Source organism: Nuphar pumila, chromosome 13, assembly GCF_984573655.1.
Source record: "Nuphar pumila chromosome 13, dmNupPumi1.hap1.1, whole genome shotgun sequence".
Taxonomy (NCBI): domain Eukaryota; kingdom Viridiplantae; phylum Streptophyta; class Magnoliopsida; order Nymphaeales; family Nymphaeaceae; genus Nuphar; species Nuphar pumila.
The window spans coordinates 53,795,597-53,809,486 of NC_143261.1; the positions used below are offsets into that span (position 1 = coordinate 53,795,597).

General features: G+C 36.6%; 1 protein-coding gene across 1 annotated transcript in view; it reads right to left on the reverse strand.

The window, feature by feature from the left end:
- Window positions 1–13,579, reverse strand: part of LOC149818422 (serine/threonine-protein kinase 1-like) — a 36,091-nt gene extending 22,512 nt beyond the window's left edge. Inside the window, exons 1-8 of the mRNA XM_089985837.1 lie at window positions 12,835–13,579; window positions 6,376–6,464; window positions 6,109–6,216; window positions 4,850–4,957; window positions 4,223–4,313; window positions 2,585–2,637; window positions 437–499; window positions 49–93 (exon numbers count right to left, since the gene is read on the reverse strand). Of these exons, the coding sequence (XP_089841963.1) occupies window positions 49–93; window positions 437–499; window positions 2,585–2,637; window positions 4,223–4,313; window positions 4,850–4,957; window positions 6,109–6,216; window positions 6,376–6,464; window positions 12,835–13,498 (1,221 nt within the window). The 5' untranslated portion in view covers window positions 13,499–13,579. The remainder of the gene's footprint in view (window positions 1–48; window positions 94–436; window positions 500–2,584; window positions 2,638–4,222; window positions 4,314–4,849; window positions 4,958–6,108; window positions 6,217–6,375; window positions 6,465–12,834) is intronic.
- Window positions 13,580–13,890: the final 311 nt, after the last annotated feature.

Below are 13,890 nucleotides of genomic sequence, written 5' to 3' on the forward strand. Positions count from 1 at the left end.
TTGCAAACACCAGAAATTCAGGAAAAGGTACAGTATTAGACAGCACACCTCAGCCATTTCAATTGCAGATACACCAAGTGCCCAAACATCAACCTGTTAAGAGGTAAAAATAAAATTGCTGTAAGATATGAAAAGAAGCCAATATGTCTTCAAAAGAATGGCAGTCACCCTTTTAGTATAAAACAATGAAAGAAAGAAAGAAAAGAATCACACATAACAATAGGATTTTTCAGATAATCTCATAGAAACCCCAAAATTCTGTCCGACCATGAAGTGTCAAAATAACACTTAAACTACAAATATATTCAAACTACATAAAACATCTCACCTCAACCACAGAACCCAAAATGACAAAGAACAGTCTTTTCTGTTAGAGATCCAGAAAGGAACAGTACAAATTGAAATTATGCTTATATATCTTTTATTATTGTGATACCTTTCCATCATAGCGGCTTTCTTGAATAACCTCAGGAGCCATCCAATGAGGAGTACCAATAAACTGAAAAAGTCAAGAACAAATTAATAACAGAAATTCTGCACTGAACTACATTACAGAATCACAATACCAAGAGTATTTACCTTGCAATGAAACAATTCTACAACATACAGAAAGCTTGTTTGAATGAAAGCCTCTTCTTAATCCAGAACCATAGTTTGGTGTGTGCATATATTACTTTATGACAGTGCTGGTGGTGGGTGCATTTAGGTGTCAGCTATATGTACACATATGGTAGACAACCTAATATAAATTATTTATGCCTATGATTATATTTTTTAATACTCCTTTCATGAACATGAACATGTAACCACCAACCATACCCCTTCTCTAAAAAACACCCATTTTGTGCCCATCATACCCATGTCATACTGCACACCCATGTTCGAACCATATGTGACATAGATAAACAAAAATAGAAATTGTAACATCAACAGCCTTAAGAAGATCACAAGTTACTAACTTATTGTTCACCTACATGGTACCCTTTTTTCTTTCCTTGGCACTAGTTAAAAGCCCCAGTCAGATTTGAACCTAAGATCCTTCACAAAGCCAGTAAAATGAATTGCAAGTGCCATATGTCTATTCAAAAATGTGACTTGTTCATACTTTATGTCAACCAGAGTCGGCTTGAGCTTGTGAACTAGCTCATGATCATTACCACAGCCTTGGATTATTAAAACAAGTTGACACCTGTCACAATGATTTGGTGACTCGAGGACACAGGATTCGGATTCGGCTCAAAAGTTCAAAAAAATGGGACACAAGGACATGGAATTTTTTATTTTTTAATCAATAACAAACTTTTTTTTAATATTGTAACATTTAAAAAAATGGTTTTTTATTGAAATAAAATCAAAATATAATAAAACATTTTTAAAATTATTAAAATAATGTTGTACATGTCGATGTCCGAGCGTGTCCGCTCGTGTCACCAGGGACACAGCCAAAGTGGTGCGTCCCTGTGACACAGGTTGACACAAAAGATTCAAATACTAGGCCCCATCTATGACAACCACATACCTTAAGCAATTAAATGAAAATTAATATTTAGAAAACGTATCATAATCATCACCATCAAGCTCTACCCCAACTTACACAGACCGGCCTTTAATAGTCATGTTTCTTCATACTTTCCTATCTAGAGCTACAATCAAATTCACCTCACAATTGTTCATCTCGTAGCCTTCAAGTATTCATTGGTCATTTCTTTTTTATTCATCTTTCTTGAATTTTGTCAACCTTTCTCACAAATGCAATATCAGATCTCTGTGAAACATATCCCAGAACATCTTAGACAACATTTCTTAAATTCTTATACATTTGTTTGGGACAGTGATTCTTTCCACCTTAGCATTAATGAACTTTTTGGATTTAGTACTCTTGAGTAAAAGAAGAGGGAAATAAAACCACTAATTTCATAGGATATGGCAAGAACTTCATGGCCAACTACTACCGAGTGCCAACATCCCCCTTCATTCATGTTTGAGATTGGCACTAGTAGAGGGGAAAAAATGGAGTTTGTTTATAATTTATATATATATATATACAAAATCCGGGCAATATCATGATATTTAACAAATTTCTGCCTTTTCTTTAAGCTTTCAAACAATACAACCAAAAAATAGTTTGATTTATTGTAGTTTTAAAAGTTTATTTTTCAAAAAAAAAAGTATTTTCCAAGGTTTTAGAGAAAAACCTATAATATTTTGAGAGATTGCCTTGCTGAGATATTGCCAAGACCAACATTGGCAACCATCACACACACAGATGCATGCACTATCAGCCAGATCATGCTATCACTTGGATTACATGCAACAATCAGTTGCATAGATTGTCAAAAAAAATGCATAAAGAATTACTATAAAAGAGAACATTTAATATTTAACATTATAGGCAACCATAAATTCATGAAACATTATTGACTTTACTGGATAACTTAGAGTATGGTCTCATAATTTGGTAGACAAAAAGGCTATTTAGGAAGCTAATTACTAACCTTCAGAGTACAAGTCAGCAAATACACTGAAGAAACCATTGATTCTACCATCATAGCATAAAGTGCACCATATATAAAAGAGAACATACTGTATTTCGTTTTGACATAGTCCTCGTGAGCTGGGCAGCAACACCAAAGTCACCTACAAAACAACCAGAAATGCATTGGTGCTGAATACTTTAAGAAGACAAAATTTAAGTATAGATCATTAATGCCCAAGACAGCAGGCTAAACAAAACAATCCACCAGAAAAATGTATTTACAGATCTTCTACAGTAAATTATAGCCTGCTGTACATTTTGAAAGAATGCACAGCAGCCTATTACTTTATCAATTTTTCTGATGCACTATTACTTGGGGTAATGTGCCCAAATTCATTACACAGGGATGCAAAGAGTTCGGAATTTGGATCCCAAAATATATTGGGGAGTCGGATCAGTTCGGATCCGGGACAGACAAATTTTGCAAATTCCTCTTCCGGAATCTGACCCGTTTGCAATCCCATCATTATGGCATAAATAAGTTTCCAAATCAATTATCCATAAACATTTCATGTCTACTTCAACAGAATATGCCTCATAAAATCATTTGATTCTTTTATCAATAAAGAAACCACAAGTTTCATTGTCCACCCATACACGAATATATAGGACCCAAACTATCACATAAGCATGGCCATTTTGATGTTAATGGAGAACAATGTGTTCTTCCTACTTGGGCTGCTATCTCAGGTTTTATATGCCAAAACCAACACAGCCTGCATAATAACCCAACAGCCGCAGCTACTTTTATGAACATTTTGACAAAAGGTCAGTGGCTCTAAAGCATCATGAGAATGGAAAATGGACAAATCTTCCACATTCTTCATCCTGGCAAGCTTGATGGCATGGATTATGGATCATATCAGAATTAATTACATCCAGCAAAAGCTGCAGATGCTTCAGTTGGAAAAAAGGAAAAAGACATTTCATTCTATTTGTTAGATGATGCAAATTTTGGAAGAGGAGATGGGTGTTTATCGAACAACGACGTAGATAGCACTAATTTTTGACACAATACCATAACTGGCCGCAAACTAGAAAATATGACAAACATGGCCACCTTACTATTATCTAGACAGGTTTGCACTTTTGTCGACTGAAAAATCAGCCGCCTTGGTTGAAATCATGGTGCCCGGTTTTCTCAGGCGACAACTTACATGGCGCCTAATTTTTTCCAGAGACAACTTAGACAAGTGGTTTGACCAAGGCACCTCATTTTTCAGGTGACAAAAGAGAAAATCATCAAGAAACAAATTAACTGGCCAGATTTGTCATATTTTCAAATTTGCGGCCAATCTCGGTATTGTGCCCAAAAGCTAGTACCATCTACGTCTTTATCAGTTAATATTTTCCTCGATTCAGAAAACCCACCTCACAGAAGCAATGAAACTTAATTTTTTCTAACTTTGAAAAAAACTCAACAATGATGTAATAGCCATCAAGAAAAAAAGAGAAATCATGCATAGTTAATCATACATGCACAGAAGCTGATCCAAAACGTAATTTCTGGTTCTACTAAAGTATATCAAATGAAACAAATGCAAGATAAACTTTCGACTGAGCTAACTTTGAGGTTTATTTCATTGTAGAGATATTTTTAAAATCTGCAACAAGAAAAACATCGTTGGAAGTAGAACCAATGGCAGAAAATAACAAATGCTGAAAAATGAAAGCAAGGTGACTAACCTAATTTTACCTCTCCTTGTTCTGTAAGCAAGATATTACCACCTTTTATGTCTCTATGAACCTTAAAGATGGAGTGCAAATATGATAATCCCTGCACTAAAGAAAATGTGATCCTTGATTAATATTTCACCCCAAAAGTGATAAACTAACAATTAAGATATGTCATAAAAGTAAAATATAACATGATACAAGTATGACAAAATAAACTAGCATTAAATAGACAAGAGAAATACAGGCCAAGAAGTATTTATGTTTGTGCATGCAAGATAAGATTTTCTTAGTAATGCAATCAGGTTTGAAACCATGAATAGGATGTCGCTCTAATCTTAAGACTTCATCTCACATGCAGAGTCATCTCCTTTCTTCTTCAAGGAAAAATATTGTGAGATGAAATTTATGTTCTTTTCATCTATGAAGTGCCACACATGTCACAGAAGTTACATTAACATGAGACATACAGCCTGACTAGTAGTAGTGAACCTTGAGTTGTGAAATGAAGCAAAAGCATGCAAATGTTCACATAGTTCCATATTTGTTTTCTTGATGACCAATTCAGCTCACTAAATAGGTAGGCATTTGCAGCAACACATAAACAAGTGCTCCTATATGAAGGAATATGTACAGCACCTTCAAAGCTTCTCTAGATATGTAGGCAATCTGCTGTTCATCCAGAGGTTCTTCAGTAACATTCATTAAATCAGCAACACTTCCGCCACCACAATACTCCATCACTATCTGCAAATATGTATGTATATTTAGTAAAAACCAAAGTGTTCAAGCATTAAACTACAGATACAATTAATACATGCCAGAAACCGCGATAGTTTTCAACCATCATTCACTAAAGCTAAAAAGGAAAAAAAGTCAAAAGCCATTAACTTGTTCAATGAAATTTTTTCAGATCCACAAACATAATAAAGCGTCATTGCATATTCTAACATGAAAATTGTGCTAATCTTACTTGAGTAAGGAATAGTGTGATATTTCCTATGTTACCGTGACACGGCACCTTGGGTGCCGTACCCGTGTCGACATGGGTACTGGTACCTGGACACGGCATTTGCCATGTCCTGTATTATATTATATTATGTATTATATTTTCAATAATATAATATATATTTTAGTTATATAATATATTTTCAGTATATTTTAGATATATAATATATATTTTCAGTATATTTTAGATATATAATACATATTTTTCAGTATATTTTAGATATATAATACATATTTTTCAGTATATATTTAGCTGTGCCCCCGTACCCATATTTTTTGAAATTGTCGTGTCATACCCGTACCCACAACTGCATCCTTACCCAAATGGCATAGGATATTTCTTATATTAAGCTTTTCAAATTAAAAGTACAATTTTACATTGCTTCAAGTGAATATGTACCAATAATTCCAATATGACAAATCCATTCCAAAAAGATGGAAACCTTGAGCACGTGATATGATGGCATAATAAACACCATCCTGTAGTCATGAAAAAATACGAGACCAATAGCATCATGTCTAGAGCAGAAACATTTCCAAACTAACAAGAATTGCTCATAAAAAGTAGCAGACCAATAGCATTTGATTCATAAATTAGAAGCATTTCTCAAAATGACACATGAGCTCATAGGCATTGTTGAGCACAAATGCCTACAAGTTTGTGACCGTGTATTGTTTAAAATGCCCATGATTGAAATGCACCTAACAGAAAACTTACTAGCACAATAAATTAACCAATGAAAAATTTTAAATGAACCACTCTTAAAGAAAACACATGCCATGTTCTTAAGGATATGACAAACATGCTAACAGACAATGTCATCTTACAACATATTTGACAAGGATACTACTAAATAATCTGGTGATAAAAAACAATAAGGTGATATTACCCAAAGATATTCTTCTCCTTGGTAGCTTCCAAGATATCGCACAACATTTGGATGATTACACTGCTGCAGCATTTCAATCTCACCGCAAATTTCTTCATACCCCTCCTCCTGAGAAGAACAGTAGAGAATCAAAAGGATTTACAGAATAAACAAAGCAGTCGTTCTAAGGGCCAAATTTGGCTTCATTCTTACTTTTCTCCTGTTTTCACTCTAATTCTTTTAAAAGAAAAGCAAAATTAAAAAGAAAAAGGTGCTGACAAAACGAACCCCTTCACTTAGTGATATAACTTTGATGGCGACCAACTCAGAAGTCTTCAAGTCTCTAGCTTTATAAACTGCCCCGTATGAGCCTTTCCCTATAAAAGGGAGCAAACAATATATCATTCATAAGCACACCATGAAAAGTCAGACTTGTGATGTAATATCGTGTATTTTCATACTTAATTGAATTCATAAATTGTTGAAGTTTTGGCTAAGTGTTGTAGAAATATCGGTAGAACACTCAATGTTAGGTTATGATATTTGAGTATGGGCTTGGCCCAGGTCTCATTGACAAGACCTAAACGAGCCAAACAAGACATGATAAAAACTTTTATTTTTTACCTTTAAATTCAAGCGAAATTCGGATTAAATTCAAGCGAATTTTGAAGGCGAAATTCAAGTTATATACCGTTAGATGCGCCTCGAAATTCTGAATTCAATGGTATTTGATTTTTCTGAATTCGGGTTACGGTTGGCCCGAAAATCGCATTTTTTTCAAAAAAGACCAGCTTTGATGGGATTTGGTCTAGATTGGATCAGACCGGATCCGATCCATATGATCCAAGTTAATATGGGTCTGAACTCAGTCCAAGACCCATATCAATTAGGATCCAATCCAGCTTAAGATCCATAAGGATTTTGGATATGGATTTGGATCTTGGATCCGAATCCGGATCCAAAATCCAGATTCAACAAAATTAAAATAAAATCAGAGTAAAGGTTTAATTTAAAGATATTTAATGTTAAAAAGACTCCCAGAGGGATAAGGCACTCTTTGGAAATTTTTGGGTAATTATTAAATAATAAATTATTAATTATTTTAATATTAAAAATTAATAAATGTTGAGATTTCCAGATAATACTGATCAGGGTTTCTAGAGGGGTGTCACCCTCTAGAAGGACCCAATAGATAATTAGAAAGAAATCAATTAAACAAATAAGATAATAAAAAAAGAAAAAAAAGAAGTTGAAAAAGTCAACAAAAATCTAGAGAGATATGGAAAGGGAGTTGGAGATAGACTCACATATGGGAAGCTCTATCTCCAGCCCACAATGAGAAAACTTCAAAAAAAAAGGAAGGAAGAAAGAAAGAAAATAAAGAGAGAGAACTCGTGGGAGAGAAAAAAAGAAAGAGTAAGGAAAAAGAAGAAGGAAGAAGAAGAAGAAAGAGGGCTTACTTCCGTTCCGATCATCCAACATTATTTTTCGGTCTTTTTCCATCTTCGATCAAAGGTACAGGTTTTCTCTTTTGATTTGGATGGGAAAAAAGAAACTACATCAGAATTAGATGATACTTTTTAAGGAAATCATAGATCTAATTTGGTTTCTCATGTTCAACTTATGAAAAAAATCGATGTATGCATGGATGGTAACGTGTATACGTATGTATACATGTGTGTCAATGCCTATATATATAAGATGTTGTGTTCACGCAAGTCATGCTGGATTCTATTTCAGATCTTTGTTTTTTATGTAAACATAATCTTACACGTCTTTTTTGGACTGATATTAATCTCTTGTAAGTTTTAAAGAAAAACATGGTGTCTTAGATTTCATAAAAAAGAAAACAGTTTGGTAAAAACCTCATAAAACGTGTATCACTTGGTGAAACATGGTAGGATCTTTCATAATCAGGTGGGGCTTTTGGATGAGCCCAGACGACCCACAGTCAGCTGGGCAGTTGTATACACTGATAAGCCCAGTCGGCTGGGTAGGCTCACAATCTGTTAAAGCCCAGCCGAGCGCAGGTCGGCTGGGCAGATTCACTTGCTGTTCAGGCCCAGCCGACCTGCAGTTTGGCTGGGCAGATTCAAAATCTGTCAAGCCCAGCCGAACGCTGGTCGGCTGGGCAGATTTAAAACAAAACAAAAAAAACTGGTGCAGTTCTGGGCAGATTTTTAAATCAGTTAAGCCCCAGCGGACTGTGCAGGGTTATAATCATATAAGTTCGGTTGGGCAGTGATATATGTTGTTAAAGCCCCAACCGACCAACAGTTCGGCTGGGCAGTTTAAAAAAAAAAAAAACTGGGCAGTCTTACGTACTGTTAAAGCCCCAGCCGACCTGCAGTTCGGTTGGGCAGATACAATATATATATATATATATATATATATATATATATATATATATATATATATATATACACAACAACAACAACTACGCCTTCATCCCAAAACAATTGGGGTCGGCGATATGAACCAAAAAAGAAAATCATTCTGGGTCTTCCACATGAATCCTTTGTCTCCAATCATTTCTATCCAATGCCATGTCCTCGGTGAGGTTCAAAGCATTCATATCCTTTCCTATCATCTCCATCCAAGTCTTCCTAGGCCTACCCCGACCTCTTTTAACTAATATATTTTCCCATTTCTCCATGCTTCTAACTGGAGCATCATTAGGCCTTCGCCGAATATGTCCAAACCAACGTAAACGATTCTCTCTCATCTTATTTTCAATGGGTGCAACGCCTACCTTCTTACGTATCTCCTTGTTCTGAATCTTATCTTTTATTGTATTTCCACACATCCATCTAAGCATACGCATCTCAGCTATACTTATTTTTTGAATATGATGTCTCTTGGCAGCCCAACATTCCGTACCATATAGTAAAGCGGGCCTAATAGTCGTCCTATAAAACTTTTCCTTCAACCACAATGGCATTCTACGATCGCACAACACTCCAGTTGCACTTTTCCATTTCAACCACCCAACCTTTATCCTATGATTTACATCTCCATCAATTTCTCCATACTTTTGAATGATAGATCCCAAATATTTGAAACAATCATCCACCGGTATTTCTTGCTCACCAAGCTTCACTACTTCGTTGCTTACTAAACCGACATTCCATATATTCTGTCTTATTCTTACTCAACTTAAAACCTCTTGCTTCCAATGTCTGTCTCCATAATTCTAACTTAGCATTAACCCCAGCTTTAGACTCATCAATCAAAACAATATCATCAGCAAACAACATACACCACGGCACATTTTCTTGAATTGATCTCGTAAACTCATTCACCACTATAGCAAATAGGAAAGGGCTTAAAGCAGATCCTTGATGTAACCCAACCGTTATAGGAAAATTGGTTGTCACCCCTCCACAAGTGCGGACATTGGAAGCAAGAGGTTTGTCCATATTTACCTGTTTATATATATATATATATATATATATATATATATATATATATATATATATATATATATATATATAAATAATAAATATGCATGTTGATGTGCATGCGAGTTATGTCCATATTTACCTGTTTATATATGTCCAGATTTACATGTATCTTTGGATTTACATGTTCACATGTATATCCAGAATTGCATATTCATATGTATGTTCAGAGTTAATGCTCATGTTGATGTTCAGATTTACATATGTCAAATCCTCGTATTTATGTTCAGATTTACATATGTTAAAAGTTTAGATTTTATACATATTAAATGGTTAGACTTATACATGTGTAATATTCAGATTTGTGTATTTGTCCATGTTCAGATTATGCATTCTTATGACAAGACATTTATGCATGTTTTCATATGAGCATTGGGAATATTTTTACCAGTGTTGTCCCGTGTGCGGGCAGCATGGCTTGGATTCGTTGGGTATGTATTGTAACCCAAGTTTGCCCGAAGTGGCAGAAAGAGTTGTTTATTTCACATGCTTATGAAGTTCAATATGTTGTTTACATACATATACATGTAATGAGAATGTGAACCCTGAAATTTACATTGTTGTTGCACTAGCATGATCACATGCATGTTTGCATATTGTCATGAGATGAATCATGAAAATAAAGATGTATTTTGCAAGCATGTGTTCATGTACATGTGAAATTATTATACATGTACATTCTTATTATATGTAAATAAATGTGCATTTGTGGACATGTTTGGATAATTGTGTAATCACATGATCATTGTGGTCTTTGCATAAGGTGCATCAGTGGTCAAATGTGAACCATTGTACGCCAGGTGAGTCACGAGCAGGTGTTGCTCTAAGCTTTTGTTGAATGCATTGCAAAATCCATAAAAAAATTATTGGTTTCTAAATTAATTACACTATTAAATGTTATAACGGGCAATGGTCTCGTATCGTGTTTTGCATGTTGATTTGCAAAACGAATAATGTATATAAAACCCGTCTTTTGATAAAAAAAACAAAACAGTGTAATTAATGTTTCTTCCTAGATGTCCCTTCCATTGTGTGGGAATCCTGGATGGCGGTTTTAAGAAATCCTGAGGATACTAAAACATTGTGTACGATTGTGCTCATGAACCCAACTAGGTGGTTCACCTCATGCCACAGTTTTAGAGAGTTTCTGCCACTTTGCCTAGGGATGGTGTATAGACTCAACTGTTATTATTGATATACCAAGAAAGTAGCATCAATGGATATTAATTTTTCTGGTATCCCGACATTAGATGTTGATTTCTAATATTGTGACGGATGGTGTTGATTCCTGATATCGGTTGAGGTCCAAGTGTGGGACCCAGTCATAAAATACAAATTGTGTGTTAAGCTACAACTAGGAGCCTAAGTTGAACTTCGAGAATTGTTGTGCTCGTTTTTTAGTATCTGCGGGTTTTAATGAAAAGTAAAACAAAATTTGTGCGCATTTAATAGGGTCATGCATGCAAATAAAACTCTGATAATAACTTAATAAGTTATTCATGTATATGCATTGATATCATCTATATCTCAGCTCTGCATTAGTTCATGCATCTTCATTTGTTCTTTCACATAGGCTATATTGATTGTTGCATGATAATTGTTCTCTAATGCATGAATGATTATTTGAATTATGAAATTATTGTAGTTGTATTCCTCTAAAAATGTTACCTGAATTTGATTTATGATTTTCTTGTCTATTTGAATTATTAGAGGAATTCGTACGCAGGATCTATGATTCTGACCCTGTATTCTATATGTTTTTCACAACCTCTGAAGCCCAGTGATGAGACCAACTGTTAAAGGGAGCCTACGAGGACTACATGATTGCCTTGACATATTCTTTAAGACAGTTTGGCTCTATTTTTATTAACATTTATTTTATTATTGTTCTCAAACTTTAATTGACGATGAATAAAGTTATTTGGTTTGATTGATGGTTAATGTAAGATCCCTTGTTGCCTTGTGGCTTTGGAATGTGTTATGTCTATAAGACCCCGGTCTTTGAGTTTGTTTCCACAATTGTTTAAAAAAAAAATTTACTTTTCAACGGGGATGAGTTGGGATCGTTACATATGACGTCATATTCAAAGGCTTAATTCAAACTACAATTTAAAACTAAGAAAAAAAATCTAAAACGTAAAATACCAAGATTGCTTATGAAAAACGCAAGTACACCATCCCAATAAAAGCAGCACGTTGGTGTCAATCTTTAATGACACATCATAAATGCTTTTGCAACCAAAGCAATAACATACATGTCACCTAAATCCATGAGCAGTTTGCTGTTTTCACAACAATCCATGTTGCCATACCATGGTTGCCAGTTGAGGAAGTGGGAGCGGGAAGCGAGGCACTTTCAAAATTTTATGAAGCGGGAAGCGTGGGACCACTTAGGAGCGATTCGGAAAGCGTCTCGGAAGCGACCTAGGAAGCGAGGGGGAAGCGAAAAAAATAAAAATAAAAAATAAAAAATACAAAAAAATGAAAAAAATGGGGGAAGCGAGGGGAAGCGTGATTGGAAGAGCGCTTCAAGAAAGCGCGCTTCCCCTTTTACTTAGGCGCTTCCGATAACACTGTGCCATACAGACACAACCAATAAAAGAAACACTTTTAAGTCATAATCAAGAGCCTTCATGATAAATGTTCTAATTTTTTTTCTTTGAGACAACATAAATATGCCGCTTCACCATTAATCCACTCCATGACATCACACCCATGGAATTTCCTGCATATCCCAGAACTATCAATTGGGGATCTCCCAATAACCTTAGAGATCCATAATTAACCAAAGGTTTGCACTGCGCCGATTAAAAATCCAAAAAGCTGACACTGTGACAAGCCTATCCAATATAAATCAGACAGGATATGATATGGGGAGAACAAATTTAACGAAAATGAGCATAACATTTTAAAAATCAATGGGGAACTAAGAGGAAAAAACAGAAGAATAACAGAAGTCTAGAAACTGAGATATAATTCAATGGAAATCAAAGCCTAAACTGCACAAATTGAGAACAATAGAAATAAAATAGGAAATAATAAAGAAACCGCTCGGCTATCACATTGATCAAACGAAGTATAACTAAATGAAACTGAAGGCTAATCCATACAAATTTATTTCAATTTTGAAGAGAATAAATGGAAAGTTTTGCAAATATCAGCTCATGGACCAATCGAGGTGTAGTTCAACACTTCAACTAGAAGGGGAGAAATTTTGTCAAAGAGACCAGAAATATACAAAAATAGATAGGAAAGAATAAAAGAAAAAGGCCATAAATCAACTCACCGAGCTCATTGAGCAACTCGTACTTCGTCGAGGGATCCTCCCTTACAACGACAGTATCTGGAACCGAGCTAACAGACCCCTTCCTCACCGACCTTCTCGTATCCTCATCCATGCCAAAACCTTCCTTCCTCTGCTGCAGAAACCCTCCTAACTCCGGCCCTCTCGCCCTATCCTCCACCTGCCTGCGGCCGCCGATCGAAAACGGAAGCCCACTGCCGCCGCCTCTGCCTGTCCGGCGGATCACTGTCCCGAGGAACGATTCGCGAGGGCTCCCTTCGCTCGGCTTCACGACGAAGGTCGAGTAGGGATCGTCGTCCTGGTCGGCCTTCCTCGAAACCCCCCAATTCCGCTCCCTGAGGTAGGGTTTCCGCGCGGTCCGATTGCGGCGGATCACGACGGTGCCGGAGCCGCCGATCTCGTCGTCGTCGTCGTCGTCGTCCACGGCCACGCCGAAGTCCTTCGGGAGGCGTTGCAGGAGCGGAGGGAGGTAGGAATCGTCCGGCTCGGCGTCGACCCTCCGGACGACGGTGGCGTACATGTCAGCATCATCGTCCGAACGGTCACCGCCTCCGTCGTCGGAGTCGTCGGAGTGGATGACGACCGTAGAGTACATCTCCGGCACCGGAGGTTTCATCGCTCTCCGGGGAGCAGAGGACGAATCCATGGCGAGGGGGGCGACGGTTAGAGGGGAGGGAATGTAGATTCCGAGTTCCCGGAATTCATTTTCCCGCGATTCCTTTTCCCTCGTTCCTCTCAGCGGGAGAGATGACGACGATGATGATGCCAGTTGCCAGCCGTCGCGCACTGGAGTCTCGATATTCGGGCGATACGGTCGTGACGAATCGTTCGAGAGGACCGAGTCATTTAAGTTTCGAATTTATTACATACAAAAATAATTGTCTTTTATCTATGAGCCAAGCTGAACCGAACACCCTGTGTTTAGGTTCGACTGGTTTAAGCTAAACGAGCTGCTTGTGGCTCAGCTCGACAGCTATACGAACCAAAACCAATCACGAACAAGTTCATGATGAGCTGAACCCAGCCATCGCATGCTGC